At 49.5% G+C, this 21,969-nt stretch overlaps 7 protein-coding genes across 7 annotated transcripts; 5 read left to right on the forward strand and 2 right to left on the reverse strand.

Moving 5' to 3' along the window:
• Positions 1-648: 648 nt before the first annotated feature.
• On the forward strand, positions 649-1,826 carry VTN77DRAFT_7525 (uncharacterized protein; the record flags this gene model as incomplete). The annotated part of the gene is made up of 6 exons (XM_069423923.1): positions 649-662; positions 754-825; positions 980-1,014; positions 1,090-1,167; positions 1,224-1,708; positions 1,764-1,826. 6 exons carry the CDS (start codon positions 649-651, stop codon positions 1,824-1,826), a joined length of 747 nt encoding a protein of 248 aa, XP_069275422.1.
• A 2,595-nt stretch (positions 1,827-4,421) lies between these two features.
• Positions 4,422-5,972, forward strand: VTN77DRAFT_7526 (uncharacterized protein; the record flags this gene model as incomplete). The annotated part of the gene is made up of 1 exon (XM_069423924.1): positions 4,422-5,972. One exon carries the CDS (start codon positions 4,422-4,424, stop codon positions 5,970-5,972), a length of 1,551 nt encoding a protein of 516 aa, XP_069275423.1.
• Positions 5,973-7,363: 1,391 nt separating this feature from the next.
• On the reverse strand, positions 7,364-8,819 carry VTN77DRAFT_7527 (uncharacterized protein; the record flags this gene model as incomplete). The annotated part of the gene is made up of 5 exons (XM_069423925.1): positions 7,364-7,607; positions 7,760-7,807; positions 7,902-7,928; positions 8,020-8,527; positions 8,606-8,819. 5 exons carry the CDS (start codon positions 8,817-8,819, stop codon positions 7,364-7,366), a joined length of 1,041 nt encoding a protein of 346 aa, XP_069275424.1.
• A 3,505-nt stretch (positions 8,820-12,324) lies between these two features.
• Positions 12,325-14,642, reverse strand: VTN77DRAFT_7528 (uncharacterized protein; the record flags this gene model as incomplete). Its single annotated transcript, XM_069423926.1, has 2 exons — positions 12,325-12,465; positions 12,519-14,642. 2 exons carry the CDS (start codon positions 14,640-14,642, stop codon positions 12,325-12,327), a joined length of 2,265 nt encoding a protein of 754 aa, XP_069275425.1.
• Positions 14,643-15,628: 986 nt separating this feature from the next.
• VTN77DRAFT_7529 (uncharacterized protein) lies at positions 15,629-17,878 on the forward strand (the record flags this gene model as incomplete). The annotated part of the gene is made up of 2 exons (XM_069423927.1): positions 15,629-16,131; positions 16,222-17,878. 2 exons carry the CDS (start codon positions 15,629-15,631, stop codon positions 17,876-17,878), a joined length of 2,160 nt encoding a protein of 719 aa, XP_069275426.1.
• Positions 17,879-18,567: 689 nt separating this feature from the next.
• Positions 18,568-19,383, forward strand: VTN77DRAFT_7530 (uncharacterized protein; the record flags this gene model as incomplete). Its single annotated transcript, XM_069423929.1, has 1 exon — positions 18,568-19,383. One exon carries the CDS (start codon positions 18,568-18,570, stop codon positions 19,381-19,383), a length of 816 nt encoding a protein of 271 aa, XP_069275427.1.
• Positions 19,384-21,234: 1,851 nt separating this feature from the next.
• On the forward strand, positions 21,235-21,875 carry VTN77DRAFT_7531 (uncharacterized protein; the record flags this gene model as incomplete). Its single annotated transcript, XM_069423930.1, has 3 exons — positions 21,235-21,359; positions 21,420-21,564; positions 21,783-21,875. 3 exons carry the CDS (start codon positions 21,235-21,237, stop codon positions 21,873-21,875), a joined length of 363 nt encoding a protein of 120 aa, XP_069275428.1.
• Between the last annotated feature and the right edge of the window lie 94 nt (positions 21,876-21,969).

A 21,969-nucleotide genomic window follows, 5' to 3' on the forward strand; every position in this document is an offset into this window, starting at 1 on the left:
ATTTTCCTTAGATTCCCTGTCAACTGGTTGCACCAGTCTCGTCTATTTTGTCTTTATTTTCTTTCCTTTGGTTCTGATCTTCTCTTCTTTTACGATACGTTTCTACCACTTCACGTACGGGCTGGAGTATTTGGGGATTTTTCTTTCTGGACACGATAGAGTATGCCGTCTCGGGCTTCACACCGCATGAGTGTACATTAGTTTTTTTTTCTTTTTTTTTTCGACCTTGTTAGACATATCCCCTTGCAATTCTGAGGTGGTTTGCACCACGGATAGAATGCATTTCTTGCAATTGATCACGCACTGGATTCCTCTAATAGCCAGCATTGGAAATAGATTCCACCGTAAGATGGATCTTTGGATCGCCCTATTATTGTTCTCGTCCAACATTTGGGCTGAGGAAACGAAAAACGCTCTGATTGGTTGGGCGATTCGCGCTTGGGCGGGTCTGGTTTGTCGACGCAACAAACAAAACTTCCTAAGATCACTACTCACAACTCACTATTCTTCTCTCGCTCTCCCAACGATAAACAAATCATCCTGCAACAATCGCACGGTTATCTCATCTTTTCTGACCATCTCCTGCGTTCCTCGGGTGCCATTCATATCTCCAGCGCAGAACCTCGGTCCGTCCCGCATACCCCCGACATGAGCGAATCCAGGTGTGTTCTATGGCAACCATACAGCTCCCGCACATTCTGAAAGGTTATTCATTCTTGTGACATGGACTGATCCGCGGATTCGCGTTCGCAGGCAAGAGCTTTTAGCATGGCTGAACAACCTGCTTCAGCTCAACATTACCAAGGTCGAGCAGTGCGGCACTGGGTATGGTCACCTACCCCTCCTCCAATCCACCGTTCTCTACGGCATCGGACCCCAAAGTTTACATACGAAATCTGCGGGTGATCTGGGTGACCGATAAGCTCATGGCTTATCGAAATGGATCGCATTGGTCTGACTCGTGTCGCATATGAAATAGGGCTGCATTCTGCCAGGTGTTTGATTCGATCTTCAGTAAGTGTGCTTGCCTCTGCTTCCAAGGGTGTGTCTTGCTGGGTTAGAAACTCATATAGTGGCGACTACTCTCAGTGGATGTGCCCATGTCCCGCGTCAAATTCAATGTCAACACCGAGTATGCATATATACAAAACTTCAAGATCCTTCAGAGTGCGTCTCGGCAGCCCCTCCGTACGCCGGCATACATGTGTCTGACCCAGCGCCAGATGTCTTTACGAAACACCAAATAGATCGTCCCGTCCCTGTCGAGCAACTTGTGAAGTGCCGCATGCAGGATAACCTCGAATTCCTCCAGTGGACCAAGAAGTTCTGGGATCAACATTATCCAGGAGGAGAATACGATGCCGTTGGCCGCCGGAAGGGCTCAGGTGCTCCTCCTGCTACTACCGCCGCACCACCCCGTGTCGCTTCTTCTACGGGGGCGCGACGTGGCGGAACTACTCCCACTGGGGCAGCGGCGCGACCTCGAGTTGCCGCTGGTGCAGCCTCCGCCAACGTGGCCGCGCTGCAACAGGAGATTGCACAACAGAAGGAGGCCATTGCTGGATTAGAAAAGGAGCGTGACTTCTACTTTGCAAAGCTGAGGGACATTGAACTGCTGCTGCAGAGTGCAGTAGAAGCCGATCCGGAACTGGAGAAGGACGAGGATTCGTTGGTGAAGCACATCCAGGGAATCCTGTACTCTACCGAAGTACGGCCCTAACCATTTTCTTCTTGTGGTCGAGAAATGGCTAAGTGGTCAACAGGAAGGATTCGAGATCCCACCAGAAGCCGAAGTTGGCGCCGCTGAAGAGTTGGAGACTTTTTAAACTCGTCGAGTTTATTTTTTCCTGGCATAATATTCTTCTTCCCAATCAATACCCTACGCAAGCTCCATTTACCTGTCTCTGCCCGCTTTCCCTCGAAGACAACCCTCGACAACGCTTGACACCGTCGCCGGTGGTAAAGTGAACTTCATTTTAACACTGTGTGATGGAAAACAATGGAAAGAACGCATTCTTACCGTTGGTTTTGGATGTTACCAGACGTTTGAGATTCCCATTTTTGTGAAGAGAGTTAGAAAACGCGCTGAGTCTGGCGAAGTCTTCATCCTCATTCAAATCCTGCGAGCATTCTTTGCATTCCTGGCTCCTTTGCGACCAAACCCCCACAGAGACTTTCTTCAGATCTTGGCTATTCCTATCTCTTATCACAAACACTCTTGCTTCTTCATGGGAGAAGAGAGAACCACATACGCTAGAGAATATGGCATCTGACAAGATTGCTGCTCTTGACGGTGGCTGTCGGGAGGCTTGCACACCCGCCCAGCCAAGATTTCTCTGCCATGAGCCAAACACATGTGCAGGGAGGGGCCGTTGGTGACTGGCATGCCAAGCCCATTGATACTAGCATTCCACCGCATGTCTCTAGAACCATAGATAGATCTTTGTGCACTAAAAGTACGGAGTATAGTACAGATATCAACCTCCAGGACCTAATCCCTCGTGGTCGACCGGCTTGGCATTTTCGCATTCCATTCTCATTCTTTGATAGGGGGAGCCTTTCTGAGGTTCAACGACCACGCCAAGAGGGCGAATCGGAATCCGAAAGAACATGCCATCGAGAATCTAGTTTCGACAGTTCCATGAGCACAGCCATATTGCTATGTTCTTGACGTCAGCCGTTGCTCCCTCCCCGACGCTAAGATAGTCACTGCCAAACTAGTCGATCGAGCCATCGTGTGATGCAATCGGCCCACCGGATGGCACATGGGCATGGTCTAAGGGGATCAAATCAATGAGTGACTTGATCAATGCAGTAGGGATGCGCGTGCCTGGAGGGTTGAAGACTTGAAGATTGCAATTAAACGCCGTTCTGGATCGGGTTCTAGCGCGAGCCGGTGCACGCCAGCCATGCGGCCTGGAACCCGCCTAACCAAGGGAACCCGCGTGCCTTCCCGCTCCGCTCTCCTAACCGCAGAAGACGCTGGAAGAGAAAGCCCAAAGGCTCCCCGTCATGCTACACCGTGCCCTTCTTCTTATTGCTGCCGATAATTTTCGTTCCGTCCTATCATTGCTGCTTCTCGGAGTTATTTGGCCATTCAGAGCGTGTTCTCGTGCCCGTTCCTGAGTCGTTTGCGAATTGCAACGTCTCCGGACTCTGCAATTCGATCAACTTCCTAGTGCCGGCTCCAGTTTTCCGGCCGAGCGTCCAATGAATGCCTCGGGCGGGCTCCATAGGATCTGATCCCGTTCCTCTGCGGCCACGCCAGCTTGTCGAAAGGAGTCTTTCCTGCACTGTTTGGACAGTGACATTGTCGACTTTTCGAAAATCTGTCCCATACTATTGTTACTATTGCTGTTCTTATTCCTCCGTCTTTACTGGTCGATTGCTCTGCTCCCAGCAACGCCAGGTCTGCTTTTCCCCTGCCCGTCTCAATAATTGCGGCCCCACTCAGTAATAATCTCCCAGACGGGACGGAGCCACACGAAGTTTCGAAAGAAGACCAAGGCCGAGAACCTGACCAACAAGCGCGGAGCCGGCCGTCACAACAGTCACGACTGCCAAACCTTGTCCTCCGTGTCGTTTGCTATACTCTGTCGACAGTTGTCGTTCGTAGTCCTCTTTCACTTCTGCTTCTGGAGAGCTCCTGTCCTCTCCGTGGCAGGATGAGTTAGCCAACTTTGTTGTGGTCGCTCCTTTGTCTTTTTTCTTGGCTGACCCAGGTACGTAATGCCCTCCTCGTGATGAGGGGGACTAACTAGGGTTGGTGGCGTGTGAAGATGAGACGCAAGAAACTGATCCCTCCAATTCATCAAGCAACAGGTTCTTCGAAGCCTTTTTGTTATCGCCATTCTCTTCCTTCACTACCGCAGTCGGCCGTTTTATCGACGGCTTGACGTCCGCTCCTTATCAACAAGCCTCATTATTTGGGGACCGTTCTTTTGCGGCCAGGTCGACAACCGCCTCTTTCCTCAAATCAATCGCGGCGAATTGCCATCTTTTCACATTCTCTTTCAGACTGCCATTTCTGCGAATCGCGTTCTTTTCGGTCCTGCTTAATTGGCGCCTCAATTGGCCCCCTACGCTCCCTTCTTGGATTTTTTTTCTTTGCGTGTGATCCCGGCAGATGCACCATTTACCATCTAGCCCGTGGCGCTGGTCATCACCACAAGACGAATACTTGCATTTCGATCGGAAGATACTGACGGATAGCCCTTGACGGGGGCCTTTGCTACTGAGTCACGGTGCTGACTTGTCGTTTGTTTGCGGATGCCGACAATCGGCTGCTAGCTGCCATCCACCCGTATCGCGGCTAAAAGAGAAGGAATAAAGGTCGCAATTTCGAGGGAAGTGTGAAACTTGGGGGGTCCATCTCCATAAGGATGACCCATCATCATGGGAGCAGGATCAAACATCCTCGCATGAGTGCGGAAATGCGGAGGAGGTTGGCTTCGGGGAAGCTCAAAGACGGCGCGAGTGGTTCAGATATTGGAGGTGGAAATGAAGATGATCGGGGTCAACCGTCTTTCTCGACAACTCACAGTTCTCTTTCCAGTGTTGTTGATGTTGGGGATATGCAGATTATCGGAGAAAGAAGCATCGGCCACACCGGAATCAGTTACGACACAGGCGGGTCGATATTTGAGCCCCGAGATATTGCAGCCGACCAGGTTCAGACCGTGACGACAGTGGTAGCTACAGTCATCAATATTGTCGTGGAAAGCGGGTCCCGCACCATAGCTGAATATACGGTTCCCACCCTTCCTGCTGTTGTTTCCGATCCTGCTCTTGGTCTGGTGACGATCCCGGCAGATACGACCTCTCCCATTACTGTGACCCATGAGGAATGGGTGGAAACTCCCTCGGGGTCCCAGTCGTCACCCTCGACTTTGAGCACGCGGACTCCGCTGACGTCGGAAACCTCGCAAACTCACGTAACAACCCCGCCGTCAACCACACAGACTCAGCCCTCTTCGACCTCTTCGACCCCGTCGACTTCTTCCGCTTCTTCATCTTCCACCAGCCCCACTAGCATTATTTCGTCGTTTACTTTGTCTTTATCTTCTACTTCTCCGACTCCAACTCGGACTCCGACCCCGACCACGTCGTCTAGCTCGATCCCTAGTTCAAGTTCTGCCTCCAGTTCGAACTCAGTTGGGACTGGAGGTGCTCCGAGCAACGGGATTAACGCCACCCCATCTGCCACGGCTCAGTCAGGAAGCTCTGGCTTGTCGGGGGGAAATGGCATCAACACTCCTGAGGTGATCGGAGGTGTTGTTGGTGGCGTTGGTGGAGCTTTCCTCCTGCTGCTATTGGCACTGCTTTTCCTCCGTTGGAAGAAGAAGCGCGTGCGCAAGACGCGTGGTGTCATTGGAACAGAGAGCAGTTCTAGGAGCGTGGAACCTGGTCAGGGGTCGAGGTCACGGTCTGCTGAGATGGCTTCCCAACGTTCGAGCAATACTCCCCTGGCTGCTGCGGGTCTCTTCGGCCGATGGAGACCATCATCACCTCCCGCAACTGTTGAGGAGAGCACGCCAAGCGAGCGCGGTTTTCAGAAAATTTCTGGCCGGAAGATCCCGTCGGTACTTCACACTGGAGGAGATGGCTATGGCGATGAGGTTGGAGAGGAGTCTGTCAGTGTTATTCCTGAGGTGATAACTCCGACGACGTCGTCTGCGCCTCCACCTGGCCCTTCTAGTCCCACTCTAGCACAAGGCCCGCTATCGTCGTCAGCAGGGCCATATGGTGGACCGGCTGCCAGCTCAGCTCGAGAGAGCGGGGAAGGAGAAGGAGTTGTTGTCATGCGCCCGTCTCCCGCAAGAACCCCGGTAGCCAGCTCTGCAAACCTCGCCGTTCCTGCAGGTCAATCGACGCAGCCGGGACTTGCTCCACCGGTACGTCCTGATGCTTTGGGTCGGAGTCTTTCGAAGTACGACGGGAGCAGGGGTAGTCGCTTCACAGAGAGCATATGAGAAGGATTCATTCGCAGGTTGAGTTATCTAAGGAGTGCGGATTGTCGATACATAGCCATTATCCACCTTATCTATAATGTCTGTTCTCAGCTACTTTCGCTTGTCTGCTCTTCCCCTTGGCGGTTTTTGTTTTTTTTTTCCCCTCGTCGAGTTCAAGTCGCGTCTCCGATTGTCCTCTCCTCGCATGCAAGCGGCTCGTCTGGTTTCATCCGAAGTTCATCTTGTTGTGCGCCAAGCGGCGTTCTCTCGAACGCATCGACGGGCCTGTAATTTCTACTCCTGTGCGCTGGTACCAGGGTGCTTTCCTAGTGTCCTCGACGCGACGTTTATAATTCTTATTCTCATTCTTTTTCCACGGGTTCTACCGCGTTGACTGACGTGCAGTCAACTCATGAGAATCGGTGGGTATTGTGCACGACGACGTGCTTTTGACAGTTTTTGTTTTTATATCTAATGTTCGGATACCCTTGATTGTTTTCTCTTCACGTTTTTCATGATCAGTGGTCACTTTTGTATTTCGTTTCTTGTATTTTGTATTTTTGAGTTTCGAGATTCTGACGACAGTCGGAATTACTTTCTGTTTTTTATTTAGGCGGAATTTATCTTTCGTCTGGTTTTTGCTTTACTTTCTATTCTATACTTCCTTACTTCCTTCCATTTAATTCTTGGACGGACTAAGGGATGAATGAATGAGTCGCTGTCGCTGAAAATCATGCACCGAGGAGAGTTGACAGAAGTCGAGAGGACTCGATCCGGCGGACAAGCGGAAAAGCACGCATGCATGCTTGCATATTGCATACTGCATACTGCATTATTCTGTATTGCATTGCATCGCATCGCATCGCATTGGTTGATCTACTGTACAGTGTACACTTAGTTACTTGGCTAGGTACTTGTTCGTTAGCTAACTTGGTTCTTTGGGGAATAAATTATCTCCGTGTGTGTGTGTGTGTGTGTGTGTGTGTGGAGTACATAATAGTCAGTCCGGTGGTCTGAATCGTCCTCTCTATTGCAAAATTCAGAATATGATTAGATCCTCGTTATCAACTTCGTATACGGAGTATGTAATGTCATAAGCTTCTGTAACTACATACTAGCGAAAAGTATCAAATGTCAAATGTCCGAATATCAAATATCAAGATCTAAATCTAGATCCCATAGGTGTGTGTCATCTCCTATCATCATCACTTCTACTAGAAAATATTAATTTCTATTTGTGCACATTTATGTCCAAAGTGAAGAACAGAGCGAATGGGTATAACTTATGCTAGTCTATATACTTAATCTATGTATGTATATAACACATGAATTTTCATACATACATGGTATCGTAGTATCATAGTATCCGTATTCATTTAGATAGATCCGATATGATACGATATGGTATCGCATTAGGCCGTCGTTGTCGATGTATGTCCCTCGCCATCGCGAACAAGCACGCCACCCTCCTCATCCGGCGTCACAGTCTTGTACTCCTTCTCCGCGTTCATGCCTGCTTCTGCTTCTGCTGCTTCTACTGCCGACGACGAAGAGATCTTTCGGCCCGATCTGGAGCTGGAGCTGGAGTTGGCCATTTCCGGGAAGAAGAATCCCGGAGCGAAGATGGTGAGGATGAAGGCTGGGTAGAGGACCATTCTGTGTGTATACGGATTAGCAGAAGTTAGGAGTCAATTTGCTTTGCTTTTCTTTGCTTTTCTTTTGCTTTGCTTTCTTTCACTCTCTTGTTTGATTCATTTAGGTAGGGTAGGTAGGAAGTTTTGGTGCAGGGGAATGAATGAATGACTTACACTCCTTCAAGGACGATGAAGAGGACTTCGTTGCGCATGATGGGGTTTCTGGAGTGTAAAAAAAAAGACATCATCGTTAGTTGGGAATCTCTTTAGATTATGTAAAACTCAACCCTGAATTGAGAGAGAGAGAACAACTCACCCCCATCCACCGGACATTTCCGCAATACTGAATTTCATTTGTCGTGTTAGCTGCGTCGTTATCATAATGTAATAGTAATAAGGATAACAATGACTACAGTTCTTCTGGTGATACTCACCGATAGATACACCGAATCAAGATCCCAGTGTACGCACACGCCACAGCCGTGCAGAAGATCCGGAACCGCTTCGAGTGCCAGACCTTGGCCTCAGGGGAAGAGTGATCGCCACTGCTGAAGTGGCGACGCGCATGCCAGAAAAAGTCCAACGACAACAGCCCAAAAACAGCCAGGTTGACGACCTGCAGGACAATGCCCGCGATAATGATGTCGTTGCCCACCTTCAGCTCGTGCTCATTGACATTATCCGCCGATGAGCCAGCAGCGTCAACGCCGCCCCCGATCGCCTGCAGACACAGACAGAACACGTCAAAGGGTATGAAGATCCAGGTGTAGAAGCGCGGCTTCAGGCGGGACAGGTCCGGCCCGACAGTGCGCGCGACGTGCTTCAGCGTCAGATAGATGCCGGCGCAGATCAGGGTCGGCGCGAGGATGATGCACACGATCTGGATCTTGAAGCCGGTGCTGCTCCAGGGGTTGTGGTGCATGATGATGCGGCCGATGTAGCCTGTCGAGTCGTCAGTCAGACAAACAAACAGTCAATCAATCAGAAAGACAGGCATCAGACGAGGAAACTCAAACTCACCAATGGCCTCCAAGGCAAATCCCGCCGCGACAGTGATGCCGAATGACCAGGTGCGTTTCCACACGCCCACCGTCAGCGTCCAGAGCGCGCAGATGGCGAATCCGACGCAGAAGAAGACGTTCGCCCCGAGGTTGGGATAGTAGCCCAGCGTCGTTTTCGACACGGGGCAGAACGGGCTGACCTCTTTGCAGACGAAGTATTTGACCTGGACCATGGTAGTCGAATTGAAGCTTGAGGACTCTCTCTATGGATACAGATACAGTGGAAGCAAAAATTGAAGTAATGTTATAACTATATATAACGAATTGTTAAATAAATAGGCAATAGAAAATAGAGAAAAGAAGTATTGACAAGAACGAGAGAAGAGAGAGAGAGAAACTAAGTAATAATTATCTAACACTGATAAGATACGGTAAGACGATGGATAACGACGATGACGCGCCTAAAGTAGAGTGGAGGAAGCGCTTAATCCTTAAATATACTTCGTATATTACTCCGTATTAAGATTCTTCACCCCTCCGGAAGCAAAACCAACCGATTCCTGTGCGTGGCTCGTGGCTCGTGGCTAGACTTGACAGCTAGACTAGACTAAGCCTTGCTATTATTATATGCATATCCGTCCGTCAAGGGAAACTTACCTATATAGTTAACTCTAAACGAGCAGCTTTCCCTGCCATTGGAGAATCGAGATTGGCGGAAAGAAAAACAAGGGCTGGATCTCAGTGGAGTAATAATAATCCTCTCGTTCCGCTCGTATCGCTCGTGTGGAGTGGGCCTTAGAACAAAGACTAAAAGTCTAGTAAAACACTTGCAGGAGTCGTATTTCTCGTATCGATTATCGACAAGGCTGGCTGTTAGTCGTCGTCATCGGGCATGCAGACTCGGAGTATTTAATCCACTGACGTATGTAGGAATTAGGCTGAGCATTAGAAAATGGGATCTTGGTGATTACTATCAATTTCAACCACAACCACTGACAACCATAGGGCTTTAAAACAAGAAAAAGGAGTCCTCGAACAAGATGAAAAACTGCCACAACATCACCATCACCATATTATATAAATAAAAACTTCAATTTCCGTTTTGCACACTGTCACGTGATTGTAAGACATTCATGAAAGCTGCCCACCCCCATTTATGAAGAGCTATATATAAATTGCATATTAGTTAAATTATATGTTAGAGGGAGACAAATATTACCAAGGGATAATAGTAAGAACTATAGCAAGGATTCCAAGGAATATAGGTAGGGAGCTCTACTGGAAAGTAGATCTGCCTAATACAAGAAATATGGTGAAGACAATATTATAGGGAATGTAAGCAGGGAGCCCACCTCACGAGCAGATGATAAAAAACTACTTATATCTAATAGGTAGGCCTGTGAGTATTTTCTCTTCAAAGTTCAAATCAGTCGAGCGAAGGGAGACCTGTTAAGGATTGTATCCTCTATTAATGATTAAATGATTAGGCAGTTTGCAAGTTACTAGAAACGGTTTTTTGCATCCTCATGGCGCCTGGCTGGTTGCATCTGCCTGCTTCCAGTGACCGCTTAATGTATCACAGAACCTTACTTTCACTCATATCTCCACAAGTTGTCTACAAACAACTGTTGGCGGGCCTACCCAATTTACCAAGAAGCTGGCGTCATGGCACCTGCAACAACACTTTTTCCTGTTATCACCTCATACCCTGCAACACTTCAAACCCTTCAACAACGTGTCTGGTCATTCTGAAGAGACCAAGTTATCTGCACAGGATCTATTCAATACAATCAGTCGTACTCATCGCTGAAGCCACAGAGAGCACAACTTTAACCTATGAAGATATTGATATTGATCCTCCAACTGGCTCAATCATTGCACGTTACGCTGGATTAAGATCGGACAGTGGAAAAAAAATACGTCCTAGGTAAGTTAGTTAGTTCACCATGGCCCTGCCCTTTAATTTAAGCACTTTTTACTCATACTCCTAATTAATTAATATTATATTAGGATTCATTACAAATTCAGGCTCCGTAGAGATGAGATAAGGATACGTGGCTGCTTATTGGAGGCAGACCAAACGTCAAAGCTGTTTTCTTTCCTAATCAAATGGTCGAAAAGTATCTGGAGATAGATAGTCGTGTCAAAGGATTTATCGAGGGTGTGGGACAGGAACAGCAACTCTGATGGTTGTTCCAAATCAACTGCTCTCATGAGGTATAGTCTAGTATAGTATAGTTTAACTTGCCCTATGCTTTTTGATTTCGATGTATCGTATAGCCCCCGCTAACTGGAATGGAATCTCTGAGATGATGATTGTTAGCAAATTTTCCCATGGCCAGCTTTTTGGTCCCTCCATTTTTCTTTTTCCGGGGAGAAACGCAAACGACACGTTCTATTTATTTCTCAATGGCCAATCTCCGTACGATAGCAGACTTATCTATTCGACAAATGGGCTATCTGCCGGCCAGATAGCAGTCAGTGAGACCAGATGAGCTAGCTGGTCGATCGTATGAGCCGTTAACGTTATGAGTGGTCTGCTTGCGAGTTGGGGTATTTCTTTATAGGCTTTTTTTTCCCTTTCTGGGAGAGACACCACATTACTACCTGCTTCTCTATCTAGCCAGCGTTCTGGGAACTTGCGATCTGTGAAGCCTGCAGCTACCCGTGATAAGGAAGGTGATGAAAAATCTACCGAATATGGATGGGGTCTTATAAAGCCTAGATATCTTTCTGTTCTTCCTCCATCTTATTAATACTTTTCTATAGAGCAGTCGTTAGCCTTACAATATGATCTCCTTCTAGTCTTCGACAGTTTATTGATGTAAATGATTTGGCTTGTTTGATGCAAGAAGCTGCAAGTTTACTTATTTTGGCTAATTTCTTGTCAAAAAAAAAAGGAGGGAAATTGTTACTACATAAGACTTATCCAAGGGCTTCCTCCCATCAAGGCATCTCTACTTACTGTCATGGTGTTTCTGGTCATCGGGGTTTCTGCTGAGACGACGTCAGCTGTGGCATTTTCTCTTTCTATCGGTTGTCAAATCGATCGGACGTTAATTAATAGGAAATCGCTTAGGAATGGAATCGGGTGAGAGCCGTGGAAGTGGGTTTGATTCACAAGGACAGAACAATAATGCCGAGGGGGACCAGCCAGCCGGACCCCCGGTTCGGTTTGTTCGTCTTAGCAACTCTAGTAAAGATAGTCTCCCAGGGAGAGGTAAGGTATCTGGAGCATACGAAAGTCGGGGTATAGGAGGAAATGAAGATAAGATAAGGGAAAAGAAGGAACCAAAGAGAAGGGAATATTTAAAGGAGGGGGGAAAAAATATCAAATGCCAGCTGTCTGCGGCACATTCGTGCCTGAAATTAATTGACTGACGGATAGAGGTAGTAGTATTGCTTCCTAAATTTATAATAACATTCAACTGGCAAGAAATGCAACTGGGAAAGAAATACATCAAGAGCAAGCCACCAGAAACTCCAGCTCCAGCTCCAGCCCGAATCCTCCTTACATGCAATGCAGCCCATCACCCAAATCCGCCAGGAAGATCTCTGCTTGCTGAGTTCAGGTCATGGAAATCGTACGGTACATCCCTTGGTATCATGTAAATCAGAAAATTAAAAGGAAAAAAAGGAAGAAAGAAAGGGGAAAAAAAGAATGCCTTCAATATCCATGCAATCCATGACCACATATCTCACAACCTTATCCTCCACCCAACGGGCAAACTTGCAACCTCATCGACGTGAGCCTACCTTGACAATCCCATCGGGTCCCTTGTTGAACTTGACCCGGCAGTCCGGACAGTACCATTTGGCCGTCCGGCTTGGGACATCAGACAGACCGACACACTCCAAATGGAACCATTCCTTGTCACACTGTATAATACTGTTAGCATACACTGTATGACAGTACAAGCAAGCCAACTTACATCAGCATTCTCGCAGCAAATCATCGTCCCAAAGCTGACATCCCCGCATAGACAGTAGCGAGGCTCATTTGGGTCGATCTCTTCCAGCACCCCATCCTCATCAATGCGATAGTCCTCGCCCTTCGGCGCCACGCTTTCCTTGTTCCCGGAAGCCCGTTTCTTCGTCGGTTTCGCCTTGCGTCGTCCATAACTGACTGCGGCACCACCGTCCTGGCTGGACGACACCGGTCCCGGAGCGGGACGTTTCCGTCGACGATTGGCCGTTGGAGCCGTGCTCGATGAGCGTGGAGCTTCCGGTGCAGGAGTCCTTGCAGCGGGCGTTGTGCTTTTCCGGCGGAGATGCTCTCTAGAGGTACCGGTACTGGCCGCGACCGAAGGTTCAACAGAGGCAGCGGCAGAACGACGCCTGGATGGAGGTCGAGTAGAGGGTGGAGTAGGAGTCTTCGATGCCTTGCGAGCAGCCACTGCTGCAGCCGGTCCAGACGTGATCGTCGGGATTGATGGTTGAGTTGTTGAAGACTTGGATCCTGTAGGCGGACTCGACTGTGAAGCGTCTGTCGAGGGAGCCACAGCCGTAGCCGCAGCCGTAGCAGGGGCAGGCGCAGGAGCGGTTGTCGAGCTCGCTGATGGTGTTTCTGAGCTCGGCGTCGCTTCAGTCGTTTTATTCAATTTGCGCCTCTTGGTTGCAGGTTTCGAAGCTCCCGGGGCATTAGCATCAGTTGAAGGTGGAGCCTCCGACGTGGCGGTATCTTCCTGCTTCCTCTTCTTCGGAGTTTTCGATTTCTCCTTTTCTTTGGTTGCAGTGCCATTGGGTCTTGACGAAGACCCAAGAAGGCCGGCAACGCCGTTCACCGGGGTGGAAAACAAGCTCTTGAACGTGGAGCCGATATCCCCAAGCCGCTTGGCGGCCATCTCCGCTTCCGCTGCCGCCAGTGCAGCCTGCTCTCTAGCTAGTGTCTCCCGCTTGAGCTTTTTCGCTTCGTTCAACTTCATGCCGCGGTTGCTGGTTTTCGTCTCCTCCATTCCTACCGTATCCGCGTTGGCTTCACTCTTCCGAGTCAGTTTCCCCGGTATGTAGTTATTCATGATGTCGTCACAGTCAATGAGCTCTTCGCCAGTAGCCTCTGCTCGTGCTTTGGCAGCTCTGTAGCCTTCCCATCCACGGCCGCTCCTTGCTAATTCGCGGTTGATCATGATCTCGCTAGGCTGCCAGACCGCATTCTTCTTCATTTTCTTGCGGAGCTTTGTCATCTCCCACTCAGTGAGGCGCAACCACGGCAGGTCCTCACTGCCAATCTTTGCATCTTCAGGTGGCGGCTTAAGCATGGCCAAGGCATTGCTGGTGGAAATCCCAGCCACGGAGTTGCGTGCGTTTGTCCCCGTTCCCGGCGCACGTGAAGCCCGAGCACGCTTGGGCTGTTTCTCTTTCTTGGGCGCTGACACGTCCGGACTCTTTTCAGCCTTGACAGCGCGATCTGCATGTGCTTTTTGTCCGCCCTCGTTGTCCGATTGTTCGGTACTGGCTATTGGGGAGTCTGGATCAAACACCTCGCCAGCAATCACAGACCGCCGACTTCTCGATTTCGGACCGGTACCTCTAGATCCCCCCTGACCGTCTACGCGCAATGTGATGCGCGTTGGGCCTTCCTCAGTCTTTCTGCCATTCCGCGAACGCTTATTCTCGGGGGATGCCGGCGCAGGAGGAGGGGTAGGGTCGCGAGATGGTGGTTTAGGTAGTGATTCGAGTTTCCTCTTGATGCAACCCAGGCGGTCAAAGTGACGGTCCACGACATCATAGAGTCGACAGGCTTCCGCGTACGACGCCTCTCGCGCATTGAGGGCGCGATCTAGTTGTATGGAAATTTGTTCGCGCAGGTCTTGCGGGTTGGGTCGAGACTCCGGTGGGAGGTCAGGGAGTTGTCCATAGGTCTTCGTGAGCTCATGGACCTTCTGTGTCGCCTCGAGATAGGTTTCATCGAGGCCGCGGATGAGGGTCAGGGAACGGATGAGGTCCGAGGGGAGGTATTCGGTGTAGTCGATGAAGTCGGTGACGGTGGCTTGCGCGTCTGGATCGAAAGGTCCCTCCAGGATCACGCCGCCACTGTCGTCGGTGTCATCTGCCATCGTGAATCTATCAGACTTCGCGGAGAAGTCGATCTTTCAATGAGAGTATCCGCGACAGCTGGGGTGGCGTGCAAAGCGGCAGACACCATCCGCGCGACTTCGAGATGCCATGCAGTCAATGTTGAACGATTCGAAGAGTCTCAAAAATGGACAATCTCACTGCTATATAGTACAATCACAAAAGCGCGGGAACTCTTGCGCCTCAAAAAGGCGAAGGGAAGAGAGGCTGACAAGCTCACGAGGTAGCTGAGCACCAGCAACCCCAACTGCCTCCGTTCGGACGCCGCGTCGCGATCGGATCTTCCCGAGCCGGATCAATGTTTCCCCGCACCGAGTCTAGATCTGATTATTTATATGCCTGAGGTGTCGAGAGAATACTGTACCTACTATTATCGTTTCCATTATCTCCTTAATCCTTGCTAATATTGCCTTCAAGGCCAGTAATCTCAGTTTACTGGCTCCAGAGAACTCTCGAGCTCGATTTCTTGGGAATACAGCAAAGATACCCTGGATTATCATGAGAAATGTCCTCCAAAAGCCCTCACTAAACAGGCCGATAGTTGCACAACATGACCAGTTGAGCGGCTCCTCACAATAACTTCTCTCAACAGTCATTCGGCATGATGTAGGCTTTAATTGGTCTGAATAGCACTGAGGGTACAGTAACTGCCTCAGAAGTGGTAATGATGATGGTAGTGATAGGTGGACATGAATGCCATTGAATTGGTGCAGTTTTCGTCCTTTGTCTTTGCGAGGATGATTACGAGAACCTCATCAGATGCATTCGTGCAGCAGGATTGCGATCGGCAGCTCTATTCAGAATCTGAGACACCACATTACGTTGGCGGCCAAGTACTGTGTTTGCTTGCCCGTTTGTTCCTGCCTTAGATTTCATCTGCTCCTCATTACCGTTCTTCGCTCTTGCAGACAGACTCTACAGCCTACCTGCCCTTCATTTCCAGTCTCCTCTTCTAGGTACTCTCACCATGGATAAGGCTGAACGGCTGAGATTACTTTTTGAAGATGACGACTTCTTACTGAATTCAAATACCGGCCTCCATCCCCCAGCATCCGCTGTCGAGCCGGCGACCACCCAGATGGAATCTCCACCGGCAGAAAAAGATGCCCCAGGCCAGGTCCAAAATCCCATTCCTTTGCCCTCTGAGTCCTGTTCAGTCGCAGCGAATGACACGGCAGATGAGATCGAGGAACACGTCTCGACGTGTAACCCAGCTACGGACAGCCGGGAGGACGCAGTGAATGACAATTACGCGAAACCAAACAAAGTCGAAACAAAACATTGCGGGGGTGAAAAATCTCCAGTTCTTCAACCCGGACTTGAGAATTCTGCAGTCTCTCTTTCACAGTACTTTTGTCCCCTGCTGGCCGTTTCTCGACTGCCTTACAAATACATCTATGATAAACAGTCCTATTCCATTGCGAATCGTTTCTTTGACAAGGGAAAGTTCTGGCAGAGGCAGTGGGATCTGTAGGCACTTTCCGTCATAATCCCTCTCTCATTTTCCGCCCTTGCCATTCCTATTCCTACTCACTGTCAGCTAATGTGTACCATTCTCAGATACTACATAATTCCACCAGAAGACATATCCCCTCGCCCTCTTCTCCTGGTACCGGCGGTACAAGTTCAACAGCTCATGGACGAGATTAATGACTCGTTTAAGACTGAGTCGGCTCTTTCAATGGACCCTGACCTGGGGTTGTTTCTTCCGTTTCAGGAGGACGGCACCCCTCAACCACAGTTTCTGGGACAGTGCACGAGTCGGGAGATGAAGGAACAGTTAGAGACAAGCATTCCAAAACCTATGAGCGAGCTTGGTGATGAGAATGCTCAGGTTGCCGATACCTCAGAGGCGGATGGCTCATTTGCTGCATTTCGAGAGAAGATTCAGGCAGGCGTGCAGGCCGCAAAGAACAGAACAAAAGCTGCCAAGGAGAAGAAACGGACGGAGAGAATCCAGAGACACCGCGAATGGACGCGTTCGCTGAAGAGAACCCAATGTTACCTTGGTCTACGTCCTCGACGCCCGCAGGATCTCCATCGTCCAGTGCTAGGTGAGAACGCAACCGAAGAAGAAATGCAGGAAGCAGAACGCGAATACGGACTAGCCTGCGGTACAATTCTCCTTCCCCTTGAACTGAACGACCCTGCTCCTTTTCCATTTGCGAGGGAGCCAATATTCATATGTGTCGATATCGAATCGAACGAGCGTTGCCACGAACAGATAACAGAGATCGGTGTCTCCACACTCGACACTCTAGATCTTGTCGGCGTTGCACCCGGAGAAGGAGGAAAGAACTGGATCGATTGGATTCGATCCCGCCATTTTCGAATTAAGGAGAGAGCACATATCGTCAACCACGATTACGTCTCCGGGTGCCCCAATAGATTCGACTTCGGCCAAAGCGAGTGGATTCCACTGGAGAGTGCGGCAAAAATGGTGGATGAATGCTTTCAACCTCCTTACTCAGCCCATGTTGCGCCCAAGATCAAGACAGAGAAACAAGTTAGACAGGAAGCAAGTGTCACGATTGAAGAAACAGTTGGTGAACACAAGTTGCGTCCTCGAAACATTGTCCTCGTTGGGCATGATATTGACAACGACATCGAGTATCTTCGCAGTCTGGGCTGTTCTCTATTTGAAGCTGAAAACTCCTCTGCAAATACCGGAGGCCGATCTCATACGAGTAGACCACCGACCATTCTAGAAGCATTGGATACTGCGACTCTCTTCCAAGTTCTGAAGCGTGATACATGCCGTCGCTCTTTAGGGGTTGTTCTTGCTGATCTTCAGCTTGTTGGTTGGAACCTTCACAATGCCGGCAACGATGCTCGCTACACACTTGAGGCGATGATACGTATTGCGCTGACGTCGCGTCTTCTTCTGGACGGCGATAAACAGCAGTCAGAGACCGGCTCAACTAATTGGGCATTGGGATCGCAAGCGTCCAGGGGCGGGAAGGGCGACTTTGACATTCATGTCGACGCTGTTGCGACGGCGCACGAAAGTGCTTGGAAAGCTGAAGTCGAGCGACGCGTCGCTGAATCAGTTGCAGAAAGCGAGATGCGAATTCGGGATGAATGCAAGATTTGGGAGATTGCCACAGGTTGGGAGGGAAATGACTCGGCCAACGACGATGATGTGGACGGTGGTGACGCAGGAGGAATTACAATCCGCAATGCGAAAGATGGCAAGAGAGTCAGAAAGGGCAAGTAGAGTATCAGCGTGAGCGCGAGTTGTCAAGATCTCTTGTGTTGTCTTGCATGAGCGTGTCTTGCAGCCACGGGTTAAACCTGACGATTGGAAGATCTGTCGGCAAGGAGACTTGATTCGTGTCAGATCTGTAAATTGCCAATTTAGGCGACCATGGTGCTGTTATCATTTCATTTCTTTCCTACCACATCTGTTGCTTCATTTCAACTTTTTTCCTGTTTTATCCTCTCTCCACAGAAAACAAAAAAAAATGTCAGAATAACTAGCTTGAACATTATTAATGAAATGCAAATTTAGTTCGGAAATGCAAGAGAGCATTCTGTGGTAACTTCCCCGCAGAGACAACTTTGACGTCACGCCTTGCTAATTGGCATCAAACGCGCCGGCCACCAAGGACTCACGGAATTATCGATTGACTTCTGATTTAATTTTCAATTATCGTATTTCTGTCGGAACTCCTGTATATAGTTCTACACTTTCATCTAATGGTGCCGAGACCCCACTTTCCAATCTTGTATCCACTCAGGTTCTGTACTATATCTACATGGTTAGAAGTCAACCTTCGAACTTAAAACAGAAGACTCTCACAGAGAAGATACATTTAAAATCAGCACAGTGGCGACGTGCTTCATGATTGAGATTGGAAGCAAACAAGAACAACAAACGACGCGATTGAAGCCTTCCACGCTGTCATGTCCACGGAGCCCCTCACCAGTTTCCTTACTTCATGCGGCAAGGTCGCCTTCAAACGGGCCACCAAGCACCCATTCCTGAAGGCCGCCGGAGAGGGCCAGGTCTCCAAGCTCACGCTGTCGCGATGGCTGTCGCAGGACCGGCTCTACGCGCATGCGTACATCCGCTTCATTGGCATGCTGCTCAGCAAGGTCGTGCTGCCGCCGCGCAACCCGGACAGCGCAAAGACGCGGGCCCCGACGACGGAGCAGCGTGTGTTTGACATCCTGGTCGAGGCACTGGTCAACATCCAGCGGGAGCTGCGCTTCTTCGAAGACACGGCGCTCGAGTACGGGCTGGACCTGACGGCGCTGGAGGAGAGCGAAGAAAAGGAAAAAGAGAAAGGGCCGGTCGTGTTTGGCCCGCTGCCCATCACGCGCGCCTACATCGATCTCTTCATGGCAGCGGGGAGCCCCGGGGCATCGCTACTGGAGGGGATGACGGTGCTCTTCGCGACGGAGTACTGCTACCTGCACGCGTGGAAGTACGCCGCGTCGGTGATGGAAACCTCCTCGCCCCGCCCAACCGAACCATCACCGGCCTCGTTCTCGACGGGATACGAGCGGGACCCGGACGGGGGCGCCCTGCGCCGCAAGTTCATCCCCAATTGGTCCAATCCCGAGTTCGAGAAGTTCGTCGACACCATTCGTGATGTGACGGATGAGCTGGCGGGGCGGGTGAAGGGGGCGGAGGAGGCTGAACGGGAGAAGGGCAAGTGTATTGGGTGGTGGCGGCAGGTGCTCTGGCTGGAGGAGAAGTTTTGGCCGAAGATGTGATGTTTCCTGTTGATTTATTTTTTTTGTCAGTTGATCCTGATTGATTCGAGAGGGAAGGAAGTGTCGTTACTGCATGGATGGGGATTGAAGGAAAGAAAAGAAAACCATTGTACTGTACAACAAGCTGTCTTCTGACTGAACCTAGGTATTCCGGTGACTTAGCAACGTGCCAAAAGTACGTATCGATCAAGACGAGAATTGTAGGAACTTCATACAGCCTGGAAAAAGAAACATTTCCATTTCGTTGAAGAGGGGGGAAGCAGTGACAGCACAGCCCTGCTGACTATTGAACTATATTCTTAAACTAAGGGTATCCATCCCTCTGATGTCCCAGCGCACGTTGGCGGAGCAAGGCAGAATTGCGTAGGACACATCCATTACGTACATCGTTAGATCCAAGGATGTCTAGACTGGAGAGGATCGACCTGGATAGACGATTATTATACCATCATCATTATTTTATTTGTCATAATTTGACCGTTATTTTCTTGTCTGTGTTGTCGTTGGGACTCGGGCTTTGCTTCTTTTTTCCGTCCAAGAGCTGAACATGCTCGGGCTGCGGCAGTGACAGTAAAACATTAACCTGTGAGTGGAGGTATGTAACTCCCCCAAGAAACTAGAATATCGAACTGTTTATCGATTACTGAGGCTATTTGATAATGAAACCATTGGATTGGGTAGGATAGGGTGGGACCTCTCATCTCCGAACAAACAGAGAGAGAGAAAGAGAGAGCATATGCAGACGAACTGCAAACCACTTCGGACGTTTTCGAGCAGGTATAATTCCAAATTATGACCAGTTTCAATTCGAGGAGATCGGAAATAATAGACTTCCTACAATTTCTACATCTGGACGTTAGAACGAAGTAGGTAAGTATACAATGTCCTAGGACAGTGTGACAGGCTCGGAAAAAAAAAAGAGAGGGAGAGCAGCAATCCACAGTGTTGAGTGGGTATACCTGCACGAATCACCGTCTGGAGATATTATCCTAGGTAAAATCTAAGGTGTTGTGTCCACCCCCGGGCATAATTTACCTACCTAATCCATGGATACTACCTACCGAATGCGGTATAGGGACAGCAGATACCAACAAGCCAAGAGAGGCAGTGCTTTCTAGCTTGGCAAGTTTCTTGCCCAGTTCACCATTCAGACCCGTTCTTTGCATCAAAATGCTTTTTCTTTTTCCTTCCTGTCATAGTTAGCATGGAGTCATGGACAGGAGTTTAAGCATTTTTTAAAAGGTGGAGTTGGATAGGTCAGGACCATGCCAAGCACTGATTGATTAGGAAGGTACTTCTGACTTCTGTGAAGGCAAAGCTACCCAATATTGTCCAGATCCTGGCCGATGTAACTATCCTTCATATGATCCGAGAAGAGGAAAAGCTGACTAGGTACAGTACGTAGACTCCGAGGCGCAGCAGAGAAGATTACAAACGCAGTGGCGGTACAATGTTGCCTCTTGTTTGTCCTGGCGACCGGAGATAAGGCGAGCGATCTTCTGGGCAGGCCATGTGGATGTTTATTATATACGTGTTAGATGAGTTGAGGTAAGCATTGGCATTATATTATTCAGAAGTAGGTATCTAGGGTAGAAGTTCATTGGTCAGTTTTGGTAGGTCAGACGATATCTTATCATCGCACCGCCACATCACTGGACATTTTGGAGGCGGTGCAGCGTGACTTGTTACTGTTTATGGAATGGTGGAAGGTCATGTGTGTGGCTGGTATCCATATGGGCCTGGCATAGGCCTCAAGCCTTAAGCTTCAGCTGAACTAAGGTTATCAGATATCCCATCAGGACGGATCTTTCGCACCAAAATCTAGAAAACTAGGCTGGGATCTGCAGCGCCATGTGCACTGTGCAGAAGGCAGCCTTCAAGGCTACCTACCCGGCTGTCCCGGCTGTGCGGAATCAGATTATCACTGGCCCTCCATCTCTTCGGGAGGCGAAGCTGGATACAATTGCGGCACTAGCGTTTGAGCTCTGCCTTCATCATTTCATGTCTACCCCATACACCACTAACCCAGGCTGAAGAATTTCTTCATGTCAGCCTGCCGCAGGCGATACGGCATGCATCACCATGTTTGAGGCGCTTATCGCTAGTGACGCCGCATTGGCCGCGCTTGAGAGGCGAACATCACAGTTCACCGTGGAAGAAGCCTTATCAGTTGACTGTAAGGTCTGCTCAGGATGGCGTGGACAGAACTGTATCGGTTAGGCGTCAGGATTATTGCAGTATGTACTCAGTCCTGCATGAGTATTCCGCGGCAAAGTCGAGGTATCAGTCGAGACGTGTTCGTCTATGGCGGTATTTGGCCCCACTACATACGCATGTAACTCAGCGCTGTTTCAACATTGGTTTTGCATGCCCAGAACTTGGCGGTTACTCGCATTCAGGCGGTGTTGGGCGGCAAACGGAACGTTGACCTCTGGGCGGCGCCAAAGACTGTCCACTCAGGCGCTGCAACCACGCTCTCCGCTTATACCTAGCCTTCTTCATGTAATATGGATGGCCTCCAATAGGTATTGACTTCAAGCGCTTATATTGGTGATTCATGACTATAACTGCGATGCGACAAAGCGA

Source organism: Rasamsonia byssochlamydoides (assembly GCF_041956645.1).
Source record: "Rasamsonia byssochlamydoides strain NRRL 3658 unplaced genomic scaffold VTN77scaffold_60, whole genome shotgun sequence".
NCBI classification, from domain to species: Eukaryota; Fungi; Ascomycota; class Eurotiomycetes; order Eurotiales; family Trichocomaceae; genus Rasamsonia; species Rasamsonia byssochlamydoides.